The 19,660-nt window shown below is 40.5% G+C and overlaps 1 protein-coding gene across 3 annotated transcripts; it reads left to right on the top strand.

Moving 5' to 3' along the window:
- The first annotated feature begins 4,528 nt into the window (after positions 1 to 4,528).
- On the top strand, positions 4,529 to 19,130 carry LOC115590610 (myelin-oligodendrocyte glycoprotein-like). Of its 3 annotated transcripts, none has more exons than XM_030432038.1 (5): positions 4,529 to 4,811; positions 8,597 to 8,974; positions 9,559 to 9,627; positions 17,025 to 17,143; positions 17,251 to 19,130. In XM_030432038.1, exons 1-5 carry the CDS (start codon positions 4,784 to 4,786, stop codon positions 17,311 to 17,313), a joined length of 657 nt encoding a protein of 218 aa, XP_030287898.1. In that variant the 5' UTR covers positions 4,529 to 4,783; the 3' UTR covers positions 17,314 to 19,130. The 3 variants fall into 3 exon arrangements, with proteins under 3 accessions (XP_030287898.1, XP_030287896.1, XP_030287897.1); XM_030432036.1 differs by lacking the exon at positions 4,529 to 4,811 and adding an exon at positions 5,028 to 5,525; XM_030432037.1 differs by lacking the exons at positions 4,529 to 4,811; positions 17,025 to 17,143; positions 17,251 to 19,130 and adding exons at positions 5,274 to 5,525; positions 10,838 to 10,968; positions 11,709 to 12,143.
- Positions 19,131 to 19,660: the final 530 nt, after the last annotated feature.

Genomic DNA, 19,660 nt, shown 5'->3' with positions numbered 1-19,660 from the left:
TGGATGGCAGCCACATGCATCGATGTTTTCAATTCAATTCAAATCAATGTATCGTTACCCCTCTGATAACAACATGACTGAAGCTCATATTTCACCTCTGACAGCCAGTCAGCTGAATTTGTCACTAATCAATCTGCAATGTAGTTGTTCAGACCAAACTGAGGATGATGTTCCAATATGCTTTGTACCAATCACTTTTTTTCTGTGGTTAATCTTTAAATTGACAACAGGGCTGCCAAGTTTCAGAAAATGACAAGAGTGAGACTTTAGCCATGCGATGTGTTCGGTGAAAAAAAATGTTGCCTTTTTTAACATCGATTTGTCCTGTTTTAACATCAATTTATTCCTTAAGACTGATGTCCTCACCTCCATGCCAACGGCTCTCCTTGCACTGTGGCCTCCTAATGCTAGTCTTAATTAACCAGAAATTAGAAATGAAAATTGTAACAAGAATTTTGACAAAATACATTTATCAGGGTTCTAGCAGTTTTCAGTAAGTCAAATTTAAGACCTTCACGACGCATTACCAAAACAATTTAAAATCAAATAAATTCAGAAAGAATCATTTTATTACAATGAGTTCAGTCATTAACAGGCAAAAAACAAACTTGCCTTCAAATAGAGTATATTTAATTTCATATTAATTAAAAAGCGCACTGCAACTTACAAATGCAAGAAAAAGAAGCACGCACTCCACAATCTCTCTCTCACACACGCACACACACTCACCCGCGCTCTCTCTCACACACAGGAGAACGTCGAGTGGGTTTTAAATGTCGGCGCTGTTGTGTGTGAAAGATAGAGACGCCAAGACCAGCCTTACGTTGCTTCTGATTGGTTTATATTGCGTGGTGCCTTCCGTGGTTGGTTAGATTTATAGGCACAAAGGACTGATGGATTGGTTATCTCGGTCAGTCAATCAGAGTTACTCGAACTAAGGCAAAGTGCGAGGACCAAAGTTTATTATCATAAAAACATAAATATAGAGTATTGAATGGGAAAATATAAGCGTGAGAAATGTCAAGTGTGGCGTGTGGTGTGAGAATGGGTCAAATTGTGTGACTGTCACACTCAAAGCGTGACGCTTGGCAGCTCTGTGACCACATGACTACAAGTTAATGAAGCCTGGTTAGTTTGTGGTTGTTAAGCCGACTATGGCAACAGCAAAGTGCAGTGCAGTTAACCGTTCAGACATCCGGAACACAATGTAGCCAAGCTAACTGAATTTTTAGTTACTCACTGAATTTGGCGTCAACAGGTCTTTATGTACACTTAAATACTCGGAAGCTGCTCCGTCATCTGGTGTTACTGCTCTGAAGACTCTTTTGTCTCACCATCATCACATCATAACAATCATACCTCAGATCGCCTGGATACGGTGGTGGATGATGAGTAGGCGTGTCACCATGCACTCAAACAGAAGGGTATTGTGATTTGTTTTCGGCAAAATGTCAGTGAAACCTGAAATGTAGCTGCATGACATTACTTAATGTCACAATCATTTCACCATCATTTCAGTCATCAGATGTGGTTAGTCACCTGAATCTGAGTTTCACAAGTGGAGCACGGCTGATGCAGGATTACAAAACAGAAACTGACTTCATGTTTACAGTTGTCAATTTGTTGATCAATCGATCAATCTTTATTTGTATGGCGCTTTTCATACAGAAAAGTAGCGCAAAATGCCTTACAGAGATTAAAAACAACAACAGAATAACAAAAAAAAGAAGATTGGGACTTACATTTTTTTAATTACTTTGAATGTGCAGGATGACATGTATCATTCTTAGAAAATCATTTGCAACATTTTGAGAACGTTTTTCACTACAGACAACACCAGCAAAGAGATGAAGAGAGAGAGAAATTCACCAGACTCCCTTAAAAAAATCGCTCAATTTTGTGCGTCATCGAGTTAAGAGAAACTTTATAAAAACTCTAGTGAGTGCTGTTTCTGACAAATTCTTAAACTTTTAAGCCTTCTTGTAAATTCAACGTTACAGCCTTGTTTTAGGGGACATTTAGCAGACGCTTTTGTCCAAATTCATCCATTGATGGCATATGCTGCCATGCAAGGTGCAGCTTGGGGATCAGTATCTTGCCCAATGACACCTCAACATGCAGATTAGGGGAATCAAACCCGCAACCTTCCGATGACAAGACACTGACTCTACCCCTGAGCCACAGCTGCCCCAAACTGGAACTCAAACATAGCTCGTAGCTATGGAGTGAAATCCACCAGACTCCTTTAGAAAATTGCTCGATTTTGTGCGTTGTTGAATTAAGAGAGATTTGTGAACTTTATTAAGCACTGTTTCTCACAAATTATTGAATATTTAAACCTTCTTATAAATTCGGCTGTGATAGCATTGTTTTAACTGGTGCAGTTCCCACATCCAAGCATCTCCCTGGTACAAATGTACTATATACAAAATCCTTCATTATCGCGCCATCTCTCTGGAGATTAATTATCTCCAATTTCACTGTCAGCTGTCAATTAAAATGTAATTTCAAGTGGACAGAAGTTAAGAGGAGGTCTCCCACACACACACGCACACACACACACACACACACACACACACATTTTACACTGATACCCAGCCCCTATGTGAGACCATCAACATGAATGTGTGACTCACGCTACATCACATGAAAACGTGACACATTACAGATAACATTCAGGGACTTTCATGAGCACAACAAGAAAGTTCATCCAGAGTTTAAACACATTTAAAGTCATTTTATGTTTAATGAAGTTATACAGACTCCTGGGTTTGATGGTGCAGATGGGGGGGAATAAAGAGGTGGAGACTAAAGTCACAGCTCCAATTAATTTGTGTTTAGGTTCACTCCTTTATCTTTTAAACATAAATTCTATGTATCATGTTAACACATCAATCACAGCTGCCACATCAACTACAGTCAACACCAGCGAGGAGATGAAGAGAGAGACTCCCTTAAAATCGGTTCCATTCCCCAAGAAGTCGAGGCCATCCGGCCCAGCAGACCACAGACCAGTCGCTCTCACATCTCATGTGATGAAGGTCCTGGAGAGGCTGGTCTTAGCCCAGCTGAGGCCACAGGTGAGGACGTTTCTGGACCCTTTGCAATTTGCTTATCAGCCCCAGTTAGGAGTCGATGATGCTGTCAACTACCTGCTGCAACGAGCCCAAGTGCATCTGGATGGTGGAGGAGGCACTATTTTTAGAACACTAAGAAGGCTCAACACAACATGAAACTTTGCTCGTAGTTTCACCAGGGTCTCTACACATGAACGCGAGCATTGAGCACATTGTTTGTGTACACAGAGTTTTACTAAAAAGAAGGTTTTTGAACGACTCATCGTAGGAGCTGGATCTCCCGCGTGCCACCATCATGGCAGACAAAAAGAGTCGATCCCCGAGTGCGACCTGACAGGCAGGAGGTCCACCATCACTCTCCTGCCCCTGCACCCCATTGAAAATGAGCTTGTCCGAAAACAAAACTGTGGTAAAGTGCCTCTTTCGTCGTATTTATGCATTTACACAAAGGACTCATATTCAATCGCAAATAAAGCCTCGGTTGTTTTTTGGTGAGAGTTTCGCTTTAAGTTAAGATCGTCTGTGGTGGATAATGAGTAAGCGTGTCACCATGTTCTCAAACAGTGTGTTCTGATTGTTTTTGGCAAAAAGACAGTGAAATGTGAAACTTAGCAGCATGACATTGCTTAATGTCACAATCAGTTCATCATTATTTCCAACTGAGTAATCAGGTTCAGTTGGTCACGTGACTCTGAGTATCACAAGTGGAGCACATCATGATGTTGGCTTACCACACTTAATGTATCCAGCTGTCGGTTTGGTTATAATACGCTGGTGTAAACATGAAATGAGGGAAGTTAAAGGATCAGTTGATGTTAAAGTGACATTTCAAGAATTAAACATTGTCACGTGTTGACTCATCACTTTATCAAAGACATGACTAACAATATCGATGACACTCGGGCCATGACACAGTTTATTAGTGCTCAGTAAACATTTGCCCTGTTTCAGTGAAACCAAGCTGCTGTGTGAGACTCACGCTATGTGACCAACAGTAATGACACATAATAACACAGATAATTTTCAGGGACTTTTCTGTTGGGGTATTCATTTGGCAGGGAAATGAGCACAACAAGAAAGTCCATAATATCAAATAACACCAGCAAGGAAATGGAGAGGCAGAGAAATTCACCAGATTCCCTTAAAAAATGGCTAATTTTTGTGCTTTGATGACTTCAGAGAAACGTTATAAACTCTATTAAGTGCTGTTTCTGACAGATTATTAAATATTTCAACCTTCTTGTAAATTCGGCATATGTTACAGCCGCGTTTTAACTGGTGCAGTTCCCGCACCCAAGTATCTCTCTAAATATACTATTTACGAAATCCTTCATTAAACCTTCCATCTCTCTGATGATTAGTAATAATCTTCAATTTCACTGTCAGCTGTCAATCAAAAAATTAAAAAACTCAAAGTGGACGGATGTTGATGGGAGGTCTCTCTCTCACACACGGTGAAGACACGGAAGTCTCAGTGCAAGAACGGAGTTTTAGATCTAATAATAATGTGACACGATGGTCTGAATTTATTACAGTCCCTCTTCAGTTTTCACACAGTTTTAAAGGTATTCTGTCTGTAACGCGAGCGGAGTAGAGTTGTGTTCCCACTATAGATCCTCCGTGTGGATATTTTATATTCTCTGTAAATATTCGCCCTCCATAACCCAGCCAGCGGCTGGGAAAAACATGAACATATCTTTCCAGTCATGGACTGTTCACACAGCAACGACATAGGTGAGTCTTGTTTAACTTTCATTATTATTTCCGCGAACATAGACTGATAATGATAGTTACTGTATCTAACGACGCGTTACTCGGTTCACTTTCGCTCATACTGGACAGTCTGGTAAATACCAAGTCACACCTTTTATTGACCATGATACTAAATTACGTGGGGGGGGGGGGGGGGGTTTCTCCGCCATAATTGATACTGTATTAACCCAGTCTGAGTCAGAGTTGTGGGTGAGTAGCCATTATATACTACAAGCTTTATAGTGTCACCGGGAAAGCCGAGTAATTCGAGATGCACATGATCTCATTTCAAACATGACCAGACTTGAAGCGCGTTACGAGAATTAGGACAGCAAGTAGGCCTATGCCAAGAAAGCAACTAATATTTTCATGTATAACGTTTACCGAAGTAACAAGTAGGCGTAAAAAGGTAAGAATATGTCGAAGAGGGGGTTTAAAGAGGTTTATAAAGTGTCCCCCACCGCGATAAGTCTAGAAATTTAGCGTTTTTTAAAGGGAGTCTGGTGTTTGGAAGGCGGAGCTTCCATGATGAGCAGAGACTGATCCTCTGTAGCAGCTGCATTTTCTTCAGTCTTCTTTGTGTATTTGTGTAAAACCGACTCGTTTCAATGGACCTGGAGCTCGATCACAGCGTTTCTCTGTCTTCTGTAACTCTCGTCGTTCTTCTGCTGATTTTCTCCTGCACACCTGCTGAAGGTAAACTCAACTTAAACTGAGTAGATTATTTTTATTCTCATATTCTCATAGCCTTGGTCTGACTGGATGTTGTCCACTAATTCTTATATTCTTATATAAGCTCTTCAATGACTGATTTTAGTTTTCATGACTGAATAAACAAACAAACTCAACTTCATATTGTTTTACTTTGTTCAAATGTGGCGGACCCTGCCACCTCTCCAGCTTCAAGCAGTGTTCTGGGGAGCTTATCTTCCTCTGAGAACAGCTTTTTTAAAATTCAGTTATGGAAAAAATACATATATTTCTGAGCGAATATTCTCATGAATATTGTAGATATTGAAGTCCTGAGTTTGAATTCCTTTTAACAGAGGTACTCTCTCAGCTGAAAGCAGCAAATGTCTTACAAAGCCTTTTAACTGGTTATTAAACAGTCTGAATTTATTATTGTTCCTTCTGTTTTTGACCATCAGCGAGAGGAACAACTGTGTCTATAGTTATTTTAGTTACTCGTCAAATTTCCTGTCAGCTGGTCTTTATATATCCTAACATACTCAGCTGTCTCAGAGGAAGGAAGCTGCTCTGTCGTCTGGTACTGCACTTGAACAAAATGTCTTTGTTTCCCCATCATCAGACCAGTTACTCATCTTAAAGCCACAAAGACAATAGCTCCCTTAATCAGCTTCAACATACATGATAAGCTACAGAACAAAGAGCGCTATAGACACAGAGGAGCAGGTTGGATTGACGTAATGTCTGTGTACACAGACATACAGGTGACTAAGAACAAACATTATCCTCTGAAAACATGTTCTGTTGATTCAGACTTGATTTTGTTTAAACAGCTGAGGTCATCACAGGTTCTTGTTTTATGAGCTGTGATTGATGTGAAGAAAAACACCTTTTATCCTTGTTTTTCTATTGCTTAAAATAAGGTGTTAAGAAATTAATTATAATGTATTATTGGGTGCTTCTTAAAGTGAAACTCTCGCCAAAAAGCAACCAAGGCTTTATTTGTGATTGAATATGAGTCAAACCTTCGATAGCATCAAAATCGCTATTTTTAGAACACTAAGGAGGCTCGACACAACAATAAACTTTGCTCGTAGTATCACCAGGGTCTCTACACATGAACATGAGCATTGAGAACATTGTTCGTGTACGCAGAGTTTACTGAAAAGACAACTTTGGGACAAACTCATGTTAGCAGTAGCATCTCCTGTGCGCCGCCATCATGGCAGACTAAAAGTGTTGATCGCTGAGTGCGACCTAACAGGCAGGAGAGTGATGGTGGACTGTTCCTCAAGCCTTCCTGCTGACCTTATTTTCCTCTGTGAACAGCTTGTTTATTCAGTTGTGGAAAAAATACATATTGCTGAGCAAATATTCTCATGGACATTGTAGATATTGGTCAAATATAGATATTAGATATTGGATATATAATATATAAGTCCTGAGTTTTCCACTGTGTATGTGCTTAAGAGGCAATGCAAATAAAATCAAATCTAAGTATTTCTCCAAGATTTCAGAAGAAGTAAACGTAAAAACTACACATACAAAGCCAAGAACATAAGACGAAAATTAAAAGAATCTAATATCACATTTGTTCTTTTAACTTGATCAATCTCCATTACTACAAGTTAATGAAGCGTGGTTGAACATTAGTTTGCAGTCGTTAAGTCAACTATGGCAACAGCAAAGTGCAGTGCAGTTCCCATTCAAACATCTCGGATGGTAGCACAGGAGATGATGAAAACAGGAACACAATGTAGCCTAAATGTAAGCTAACTGTATTTTAGTTACTCATTGATTTTCCTGTCAACAGGTTGTCATATACACTTAAATACTCGGAAGCTGCTCCGTCGTCCGGACTCTAAAGAGTCTTTTGTCTCACCATCATCACATCATATCAACCATCCAAAACCACAAACAGAAAAATTATCCGACATCCTGCAGGTGTGCTTGAAAGGAGAATAGTTCCCTTATAGCAGCTTTAATACACGAAGAGCCACACAACAAAGAGAGCCATAGATACTAATACTTTTTAATAAACAGCCACAGTTTGTGTATACATCAGTCTTTGAACAAATATTATGTGTACTGTTTATTTACTTCTAAACTTTTATATCAATAACTGGTTTGTACAGTAGCACAGTAATATTTAAGGCTGATTTGTCAAGGTTATCGCAGTTTCTTGTTGTATGAGCTGTGATTTAAATGAAGAAAAACACCTTTTATTATGCTGTTTTACAGTAACTTGAATAAGGGGTTAAGACATTAATTAAAAGGTGTTATTGGGTGCTTCTTAATGAAAAAGTTAGTTTGGAGCAACAACTGAAGATAAGAATCATTATCAGTTCATTGTCTTCATTAATCAGTTCAGCGTTTGGTCTGTATGCAGCAGCTTGTTCTAAATGCTGTGTGAGATTAGACAGACAAGTTTCCATGTCTGTACTTCTTCCGCTGTTTTGATAAAAAACAGCTTCCTTCCTTAGCTGAGCTGCAGATTAAAGTCCAAGACCGGTTTGAACCGGTTGAGACCCGCAACCCATTATGGTACCACCTGCCTGTGGTTTGGCCTAAAGCCATTTTAGATTGCCAGTGCAGCTGCTCTAACAGTCTTTTCAGATCATGGGTTCCATATAGAGAGCTGAAGTCTGACCAGGCCTTTCAGTGTCCCTCATATTTCATATTCCCCTTATTTCAGAAAAACTAATGGTCACAGTTGGTTGTAGATTAAAGGTACAACATCATGTCGTTTTGTGTTAAAGTGCTCAGTGAACGACATCGTCTCGCTCAACACACGTCACCAACACCAACATGGAGCCAACTGGGCTCAGAAAAGGTCATAAAAAAGATGAAAATCACAATAAATCTGCTCATAGTGTCAGTCAGCTCTGTAAGTGAACTAATATACAGGAGCAGCTCTACAATGTTTAAGTTACATGTTTTGGTGAGCGTTCTGTCTGCTGTGTCGTCTTTACAATGACGTATGTTCACAGTCTGAAATTTCATTAGTTTGATGACAAACTGAGACTTTATGTTGTTAGAGACTTCAATTGTAAGTATTAAAGTTTTCCTCCATTTCTCAGGAAATTTTAGGGTGATCGGGTCACCTCAGCCAATCGTTGCTGCCCTGGGTGATGACATCATCCTGCCGTGTCACGTGGAGCCTCAGATTGACGTGACTGGTCTGACGGTGGAGTGGTCCAAGCCCGACCTGAAGCCTGACCCCAATGATCGCCTGCGCCGGGTCGAGTACGTCCATCTGTATCGGGACGCCCGAGAGGACCTGGACATGAAGATCACAGAGTACGTCAAGAGGACGGAGCTGTTCGCAGACGGCCTGACACGAGGCAACATATCGCTCAAGATCACCAACGTGACGTTTGAAGATGAAGGAAGATATCAATGTTTCATCCCGAAGTTAAAGAGCCTTTTTAAGTCTTCAATCATTCACCTTTCTGTTGGTGAGTGTTAAAATCTTGTTTATGGTTGAGATAAATTGCACAGATGTGACAGATGCCGATGCTAACATCGCTAATCTAGGTATCCAAATTAAAGGTGCAATATGTAAGAATTTTAGTTGAAAACATCCAAAAAATAATTAAAATTCTCAACAGAATTTGCAGAAATATCAGTTGTCATGGTCATGTTTTGACGGGTTTGCAGAGATGCATGCTAACCAGCTAGCCGAGCTGGATATGGAAGCTCTTGTGCTAACACTATCTTGGTGCTCCAAACCCTCAGCCTGGCCTGCTAACTGCACAGCTAACTGCACAGCTAACTGCGCTAACAGCTTCTGCAGTGAGTAGCTGTAAGTTACCAATTCTTACATATTGCACCGTATTTTCATTGTTTCAGTGAAAATCTATGTTTCAATTTTATCACCATTTTGTCATGTCTATATGAGTAAAAACAAAATGTAAACAAGAAGATTGCCTTAAATAAATTAAAAACTCAGTGGATAATTTTGCAACAACTTACGCAGCTGTTTCCCCCACAGAAAGCTGCTGCTGTCTGCTTTAAAATATGAGTTCCATTTTTTTTCCAGAACCAAAGTCTGTAACAACAGAGACGCCGCTGCAGACTCCTGGTCCTACAGAGGAAACAGATGTCAACGGTGAGAACATGATTAATTCAAACTGAAACGGTTTGTTTTTAATCGTATCTAATGGATAACAGCCTGTTAACTCTGCACAAACGCAACATTTTCCACTGCCGAAAGTGTTCCACTGGAGAAACATAACATGTAATGATATAACATTACCAGGGTAGCTGGAGATTTTATTCGTTTGTGAGTCTGCATAGAGGAGACTGAGAGAGACTGTTTGCACTTTTATCACTCATAAATGTGTTTTTCACTGTGGGAAACACTGCATGAAAAGTGGGATTTTCGTCAGTATGCGGCACTGTAGGTTGACGTGGAATTTCAGGTTTGCGACTGCACGCGGCAATTTGCAGGCAACACACTGAAAACTGACGTAAATTGACGTGGGCCTTGCTTGGCAGTTGTCCCCCCATGACCCCCCTCCCCCTGATTCTAGGGGAGGCTTTAACATGTAAATGAAAATGCTGTGAGCTATACAAATGCAAATCAGGGTAGCAGGGGGAGTTTTACCCCAGGTGACCTTTTTCTAAAAGGTGTTAACTTCATTTTAAGAAAATCTCTGGTATAAATAGATGAGGCTCAGTATAGCCTAATTATAAACCCTTATATTTGAGCTTGAATGGATTTATTTAATGAAAGTGTGCTAGATTAATTACTGTGTATGTCATTAGCAATGGCCAATGTTATGTAAACAAGATTATTTATTCTTTTCTCTCTCTCTCTCTCTCTCTCCTGGGAACAAGTTAAAGATAAAACGCCAGTTGTTAAGAAGTTAAAATTTGCATGAAATATTTTGAGATAACCAAGATATTAAAATGTAAAAAAAAAAAAAAAAAGTATTTCTATAATTTCATGGGTTCTGAATGTTTTAAAAGCAGTTGAAAAGTAATTCTTATAGAGTGGCGAAGTCACGCCCTTCAGTTTCCGGTACATGGGACCTCAGTTGCGAATTATTATGAATGGCAGTCAATGGAGAGATAACAAATATTTTCTGGTCCCGTTTGAATTGTGCTATGAATTTCACATATGTTGTTTGTGGTTTTTAAAGATAGTTTTCCATGCAAAGATTACTACAATTTAGCGCGAAGACGCTTGATAATGTTAGGTTTTGTGTGAGGCCGCTTTGTGAACTACAGCCCTTCGCCGCTCTCGACGCGCATGATGTACGTCACCACCCGCTCTCTGGTGATCTCTCTGCACTACTTCACCGCTTTTTCCCAAGGGGAGGATAACAGCCTAGAAAGAGGCGAACATCATTATAAGTCGGGGCATGTAGAGAGCTGCAGCCATGCCGATGGGGAGATGGTCGGTCTTGTCCACGCGAGTCGCAGGGAGCATCGTTATAAGGTTTCGGTGAGTGTTACGACTTCGCTAGCTAACTAGCTAGCTAATTGCAAGTGCTGTAGTGTAGTGGCTAACTTAAGCTCTCGATAAGAGAGTCAGCAAAGTTACTAATTTCTTTAGCGTCTGTTATACCCAGCAGAACATGCAAATACTAATATATCCAAACCCAGTCTGAATCATCTCACATATTTTGCTAGCCAGCTAACTGCCGTAGCTCTAGTAGCTAAATGAAGCTCCCGATATGAGTATGCATCAAATGCCCTCGTCATGGTCAGTGTGTTATCATTGCTACAGGGTTCGTACGGGTGCTTGAAATCCTTGAAAGTGCTTGAATTTCAATGTTGTGTTTTCAAGGTCTGAAAAGTGCTTGGATTTTAGTTTAAGTGCTTAAAAGTGCTTGACATTATAACTCTGTGTATTTTACAAAATTGGGATCAGACTGGATAATTAATTTCTGAAGTTTTTGCTATTATAGAAAATAATTTTAGATGTTTACAGCATAATACAATGTACATAATTGTGATAAAAAGTGAAGAAAAAAATCACAAGTATATATATTCCTTTAGATACGTATTTTACCCCAGCAGTAAGGTGCAGGAAAATCTTAAAAATGACCCTTAAAAGTGCTTGAAAAGTGCTTGAATTTGACCTTGAAAAATGTGTACGAACCCTGTTGCTAGTAGTGAGTTGTGTTAGTCCTATTGTATATTCTTGTCTATATGTGTGTTTTGTTTTCCTTTTCCCTTTAGACTCGTGCCAGGACAGTGAAGACATGACCCTCACTGTGAGCTTCAGCATGGTCCCTTCAAGCGGTGTGCCTGAAGATGGCTCTGAGGAGTATTGTTTTCTCACTCTTCTGGAGACGTCAGCAAATATCTCATAAGATGGACATATCATGTGCGACATGTACAAGACCCTTTGTTCTGCCAGTCTTTTGTCCTACACTGTAATATATCTTTGCAATTAGGCTTAATATCATAGTTAAGCCATTGAAACATCAGGTAAGATTTTTACAAATGAGTGTGTGTGGTGATAAAATATAAAATCACACTCACAGCCCATACAATTTATCTGACATGAATATTGAACTTGAGGATTTGAATAAAATCTAAGTTATAAACACTAATCTAGGTAAATGACTGTCATCTTTCACATTGGGAATAAAGTAAGCGTGTATTCTGTTAGACTGTGTCTGATTGTTTTTAAACACAAACATTGTTTTTGACTCAAAGAAACACAGCTCAAGGTCATAACTACAGTCAACTTAATTTATTTGAAATGGTATACAAATCCAAGTCGCTGACTTGCAAGCAGGACACACAGGAACAGGATATGATGGTTCTGAGGAGAGAAGAATATAGAAAACATAGACTTGTGATAAAAATTGAATTAATGCTCACTTAAAAAGCTACACTGTTGGTGTGTAAACGTTCATGTGAGGTCTGATTGGTGCTTAAATAATTAATTGCATTAATAATGCCATGATGAAAAGTGACAACATATGCACAAGGCACTATCCCACATATTGCGTGTAATATGATTGACATGGGGTGGTGCATTGTGCACAATTTGAGGGACTGGGAGACTTGTGGACATGTTCGTGGTTGTTAAGTGCTTAATTTGGTCACTGGTCAGTTGTAGATACTGCTGTGTATGCTGACACTGCTAACTGTGATGCAGTAAAATTAATAAAACACTTGACCTGAAAATTCCTGTGTCCATCAGTCCTGGTTGGGGGCTTTAGCTGTTCCTACAAAAAGAGAGAAAGTGAACAAAGCAGAACATGATTTCTTTTAAAGTCTGATGAAGGATGAGTAAATCCCTTTTATTAATTAATTCTTTAAAGACTGATTCAGACACGGTTGCAGTAATCATTTGTGTATGTTATTGGTCTAACTCTAGGCAACAAACAATCCAGTAGAATTTCATGCAAGGCTGGCTACTGGTCTCCGTAGTTTCGACTCTCTCTGATCAGTCTGATTTTGTATCTAAATTTACAAGATTACAAGAGTGGATTAAAAAGTAAATGTTATCATTACATGTTGCTCACTACCTTCATCACAACTCTGAAGCCAAAGTACTCTTACACAGTCAGATGAAACGTATGGCTATCACAGTATGTGCACCCTTTGGAATTGTGTGGTTTTCTGCACTGATTGGTTATAAAAATGTGGATATCTGATTGTCACCAGGAGCACTGGCTTGAGGGTTTTCAATGAAGACAATTTAAGCGGGACAATTTTTTCTTGCGCTAATAACATGTCACACCGTATGAGCAGTCATGCATAAAACATCTGCACCATCATACCATGCAGAAATCCACACTATTCCAGAAGGTTCACTCTTTTTCTTCCAACTGTGTAAAATAATGATAAGGATAAGGATGTACTGAAACTATGAAAATCAAGGCTAAACTTAATGTTAAAGTTAGTGTTAGCTTACGCCAGTTGTTAGCTGCTAGCTGGGTAGCAGCTAAGTTATCTTTGCTAAATTCGCATATACAAATCTCTTACCTGATCAATTTGAGCCAGCGATTCTTCACATCTGAAGGGATCCGAAAGAAACAACAGCCGTGCCTGCTCGAATGAGGACTGGTACAAAACACACCAGCATCTTGAAATACAGGAACCTTGACTTAGCCACTTGACAGCAGAGGGAAAAGTTGATGACGTGACGTCACATACGCGACGTGACGTCTACAGCCTTTAACTGAACAATTGCACAATAGACTGTCAAACTCTTGACGTGAAAAAATATCATTTAAACCCACAAACAACATTTGTGTAATCCAAGGCATATAACGACTGGGACCAGAAAATAATTACTTTCTGTCCATTCAATCCCATGTATATTTTACGATCCCAGAGGTCCCATGGGGTCCACCGGAAGGGGCGGGACTTCGCCATGATCTGTAAGAGTTTTTACACTTCCGGGTTGACCGGAGCGTGAGTGACGAGGAAGAAGGAGCGTAGAGTTAATGGCGTCGAGCAGCTGACAGTGGACTGTGTGTGTCGTCAGTGTCGTGTTTTATCACTAACAGACTGTGAACTGTTGTCGGACGACGTGCTCTGAGTGTGTGAGTTGGACTCTCCATCGCAGTCGAAGTGTTTGTGTTTTAATGGACACGAAGCAAGTTCGGCTAAGCTAGCTAGCAGGAGCTAGGCTAGCGGCCCGGCCATTGTCGAGAGGACGTCTGCGCGGACGTGAGGAGCTTTGCCGGGTCGCCACGAAGAATGTCGCCGACGGACGGAGCTTCGCTTCCGCAGAGGGACACGGAGGTTTATCGCTGCGAGCATTTTGTTTTCACAGACTAACCTCGCCTCATAACAAGGCCGCGACCTCCTGTTAGCTCGGAGCCACGTCTGCAAGTCCAGATTTACACGATGCCGATAATGACGCCATTGTGTAAGTAACTGTTACTGTTTTCTCCCTCGTTTAATTTTACTGTGACTTACGTTTCTTTATTCATACCAGTCTTTTTAATTGTTTTCCAGCTGCCTGTAAGACATTACGAGACAGTACGCAGGACAACAAACAACCAGATCTTGCATCGCAGGCGGAGGCTGTGAGGGATCGAGGACAAAGAGGGTAAGATTTATTAGATTAGATCCGTTTTTGGTCAATGTGACTATTATTCTATTAAATAATAGTTGTGGTGTATCCATACGCAGTACTGATCGTCTTTATTGATTGTTTTTACAGCTGCTGAAAGCGAGACAGAGTGCCAGCTGAGGATGAGGTGGACCTTTGGAAGTGCGCCGCCATGGACCTGATGTCTGAGGAGGAAGACGGCACAAGATGGCGGAGTGTCTGGATGAATTGTGCAACCTCTGTCCTTTCGCAGCCGGGAGCTCACCGAGCTCTGCACCACACTGCTGTCACATGAGAGGCGATTCCGAAGTACAGCGCAGCGTACCACAGACGTCTGCAAAAACAGACACTTCGCGGTGCTGCAGGATTTTGGGCCTCTTGAGATTCCTGTTTGTTGTGTGGGCAGATTATGCTTTGTACATGCTGTGTGTTTGTGCTAATAAAACTCTTTCTTTGAATAAACAACTCCTTCCTGGCAAATGTTCCTTTCCTCAGTAAATTCATTCATGTCATTGATGATATCATAAATATAAATGAATGAATAAATCATATAAATATATAAACATTATATATATATGTGTATTCCCACCGGGGTTTACATTTATAATGACCCAGGGTGACCAATCAGGAGTGATTTTGCTTGTTTATGAGTAGTGGTTTCATCCAATACTGAGTGAGGATATTCAAGCCAGCCCACACATTCTCTGGCCAGGCGTGGTTTCGCTGCTATTCATGTGCAAATTAGAGGCGTTCGCACCTCCGGGAGCTCCACTGACGTCATGGTTCGTTTCCGACAATTTTCGGCACAGATAAACGCCACGTTCACAGCCTGTAAATTGTCGTTAACTGCCGAAAATTAGGGAGATTTCAGGGCGTTTACGGGGCCGAAAATCCCACTTTTCGTGCAGTGAAAATGGACATATGGCGTGGGAGCATGTTACTGTTTAATGAGCCCTCAATGGAACATTTGTTCATCTACAGCAGTGGTTCTGGGGGGGCGCGGACACTCTCCCGGGGGGGCGCGAGTAGGCTACAGGATGGGAGGAAAAAAAAAAAATCATGAAAATTCCCCCCATGTCTAAATGCAAGTGGTTGGACTATTATTATTTCTGGTGATGTTTTGTCAAAAGCGACTAGCTACAAATCTAGTGACTTTTACTGGTGTTACTGGAAACTTTTGTGGTGTTTGGAGACTCTGACTTGAAAGCACGTATCACTCTGCAGTTACTGTGCTCAACGAGCAGCGAGTGCTGCCGTGAGTCCCTCCCCCATCCAAAAGCACTCACAGGCTGTCAGTCTCTCAGTAGCCTCGCGCAGCAGTCCAGCCTGCAGTCAGAGCAGAGAGGAGACACACAGCAGTCCGTGTCCAGGCTGTAAATGAATCGCGGATGCGCATGGCCGCCGCCGTTCCAGCGTACAGAGCGGGTGTAAATGTACCGTATATTGCCAAATAGCCAGGTTTCAATTAACCGCAGGGTCCCCTCAAAACGCCAGGTGCAGGTGTATATTTTGATAAATAACCTACGGTTCCAAATAAATGCCGAGTCTAATTAATTAATTTATTTATTTATTTTTAATCAAGGAAGAAAACGTGACCACTGACATTGCACGTTTGACGACATGTTGAGGAGGGGGGGCCGAACTGCAATAAACCAGCTTTGGGGGGGCCCAGCTTGCAAAAGGTTGAGAACCCCTGATCTACAGCATAAATGCATATTGTTATTCTTCCATCGTGATTTTTGACATTTAACTCCTGCCACATTTTCCAACATACAATCTTCATTCAGACATCAAAACATTTGGCTCAATGAGGACAACAACGGCTAATATTTGTTTTCATACATTTCTGTCACACTTTCTTAAATAGTCAGTGTTTTGTGTCAAATTCTGTACAACATTTTCAAAAAGCCCATAATTTAACAGGTTTTCATGCTTTTCATCTAGATACTTAATAAGTTAACAGGCATATAAAAATGTCTTTTAAGCATTTCTTTTTCTTTTTATTCTCGCTTTGTTAAAGCAGATGACAGTAATGTGATTGCCAACCACCATACAACAGAAAAAGACAAAGAATTTGACTGTGACCCTGTTTTTGAACAAAATTTGTGGAGACATCGTGATGATATTGTTATCCTGAATTATTTTGTCCACGATGATCGTCCTCTGACATCTTGACCTCCTATGTCCTGCATCTTTTCTAGACTTTAGGTGTTATTTGATTTTCAAATCCAAAAAACATTTCACAATATTCAACTTTAATTAAAGCTGAGTTACAATGGAGGAAATAAAGGGGCACAGCTAGTGGATCATAGAGAAATAAACCAAATAAACTGCAAGAAAATCAGGGATTCTGAGTGCATGAATAAGAAATATGAAACCCATTAAACCCATCCAGTTAATTAATTGCCATTGTTTTTAAGTGGTTTATTCCAGTTTCAGTCGCTCTTATCATCTCTTGTTTGATCGGTATCCAGGTGGCGGTCTATCCATGAGAAACAGACTGACAGGTGTTTGTGTCGGCGTCTTTTTGATGATCCTGCTGGTTGTTGGAGCCATATATGTATATTGGAGACACAAGCGTCAAAAACAAGAAGTACGTGAGAGGCTTTAATTTAATTTGTTGTTGTTTGAGTGCTGGAAACAAAACATACAATTTGTTATTTGTGAGACAGTTGACTGATTCATCGTTTTCTTTTTCAGCTGTTCACCCAGATCGAAAGGGAACCCGTTAAAGGTTCCTTGCACGATGGCAACAGATGTTGACAGATGCTAGCAAGGTCGAGAACACTACAAGCTTGGATCTTACCAGTTGGCGCACGGATTCAAGCCAGCAACCCCCTCCAGCCACAGATGTACACACTGGAAGGAGGACGGAGGGTAATCCTGTTGCTTTGAGTTGAACATGAACTTTGACCCTGTGACTTTAAACTCTTTTGACCATGTGACGTCTGGAGACCTTTAACGCAGGATTTCTTCACCTCCAACTTCGACCTAGTTGTATTTCAATCTCCACCTTGCCTTGCATGTGCACTGGTCAGATGTGGACACAAAGAAGCAACTCATCTCTATTTTCAGTAGTGCTATTTGACCATAAAAGCCTGATTCGCGCAGCCTCCTCTGAACAGTTGATGTAGAGATGTGTCTGCCACTAAAACTCTGTGTGGCATTCATCTGGGCCCTAATCTGAGGTGCTGTTATATAATGCCATAATATGAATTCTAACAGTTGCCAAATAGGGCTGTCAGCTGTGTACCAACCTGACTTCTGTGAAGTGTGAAGTGAAAACCATTTCAGGTGACTACATTATAAAGCTCGTCGAGAGAATGCCAAGGGTGTGCAAAGCAGTAATCAAGGCAAAGGGTGGCTATTTTGAAGAATCTAAAATATGAAACATGTTTAGAGTTATTTCACAATTTTGTTTACAACATAATTCCCTATGTGTTCATTAATTGTTTTGATGCCTAGCTACACCGGTCCAATTAAACAATGGCCACAATTCATACAGATTTCTTTGAAGTTTTATTTGCTCTCTGATTCAGCAGACACCGTGAAAACTACAACAAAAATAAAGGACAAGAAAGTTTCACGTACTAATTCCACTCACAAGTCCCTCAAACCAGTGTCCATTCAACAGTGTGAAACACATTAGCATAACCAAAATGTGCTGACGTTAAATAAACTGTCTCTGAGACAGTTACAGTGCAGATTGGTTCTAAAAAAAAATCATTGTATGTGTTGTTTTTATTCATGTTTTTTAGAGTGATTTCAGGCTCCTGTTTTGGTGTGGTGGAGTCGCATTTCTCCCTGTAGATTTGCAACTGCAAATGCATAATGCTGACACAGCTCTGTGAGAGATAGGCATGACGAAAAAGGAATTAATCATTCATGAATGAGGAATTCAGCTGCAAAGTGTACATGTGTTTGTGTGTGTTTAAGTAGAGACTGTATTTCCCTGTTTCCCTGGTATATTTTATTCATGCAAATGTTAAAAAGTAAAAGACAGAACCATTGTCAAGTTGTTGCTGGGTAAATCATTTTTTGCAGAATGTTATGATGTCACACCAAAACCTGTGCAGATGAGAAAGAGCATACAAACACAAGTCTGTCAGGGAGACATTTGAATGGAAACAGTTACATATAAGATAGATTTAAACACTGGTTCTGTTGTTCTGTCGACATCACAAATGCACCACAAAAACTGGAAAGAGTCAAAATCAGTGTGGAGGCTGGCGTCAATGTCACAGTTGTTACTCTTTTGTATCTTTTACTTCTCTTGTTAATGTACTTCATTCTGCTTTTCACGGTGCCTTTCTTTGGTTTCTCCCATGTGTCTTGACTAGCTGTATGTTGCCTCCTCTACACAGACAGTTGGATGCCAGAAACAAGAAGTACAGTGCCTTGCAAAAGTATTCAGCCCCCTTGAACTTTTCCAGATTTTGTGGAATGTTTTAACCACACATGTAAATGTATTTTATTGGGATTTTATGTGATAGTCTAACACAAAGTGCTGCATAATTGTGAAGTAGAAGGAAAATGATTCATGGTTTGAATTCTTTTTACAAATAAAAAACAGAAAAGTGTGGTGTGCACCCCCCCCCCCCTTTTACTCTGATACCCTTAAATAAAATGCCAGAATGCCTTCAGAAGTCACCTAATTAGTAAATGGAGTTCACCTGTGTGTAATCGAATCTCAGTGTAAATACAGCTGTTCAGAGGTTTGCTAGAGAACATTAGTGAACAAACAGCACCATGAAGCCCAAGTGACACACCAGACAGGTCAGGGATAAAGTTGTGGAGAAGTTTAAAGCCTGGCTAGGATATGAAAAAATATGCCAAGCTTTGAACATCTCACAGAGCACTGTTTAATCCATCACCTGAAAATGGAAAGAGTATGGCACAACTGCAAACCTGCCAAGACATGGCCGTCCACCTAAACTGGCAGGCCGGGCAAGGAGAGCATCGATCAGAGAAGCAGCCAAGAGGCCCATGGTAACTCTGGAGGAGCTGCAGAGATCCACAGCTCAGGAGGGAGAATCTGTCCACAGGACAACTATTAGTCATGCACTCCACAAATCAGGCCTTTATGGAAGAGTGGCAAGAAGAGAGCTAT

Source organism: Sparus aurata, chromosome 10 (genome assembly GCF_900880675.1).
Source record: "Sparus aurata chromosome 10, fSpaAur1.1, whole genome shotgun sequence".
Lineage (NCBI taxonomy): Eukaryota > Metazoa > Chordata > Actinopteri > Spariformes > Sparidae > Sparus > Sparus aurata.
Note: the sequence above shows the minus strand (reverse complement) of the source record. Positions and strands in the feature narration are given on the sequence as shown.

Bases quoted from the DNA above. Each gene is read 5' to 3' on its own strand.
- LOC115590610 (XM_030432036.1), top strand. From the start codon at position 5,438: ATGGACCTGGAGCTCGATCACAGCGTTTCTCTGTCTTCTGTAACTCTC. The intron at 8,975-9,558 runs GTGAGTGTTAAA...TTTTTTTTCCAG, and splicing joins AATCATTCACCTTTCTGTTG to AACCAAAGTCTGTAACAACA. The intron at 17,144-17,250 runs GTACGTGAGAGG...TTTCTTTTTCAG, and splicing joins ACAAGCGTCAAAAACAAGAA to CTGTTCACCCAGATCGAAAG.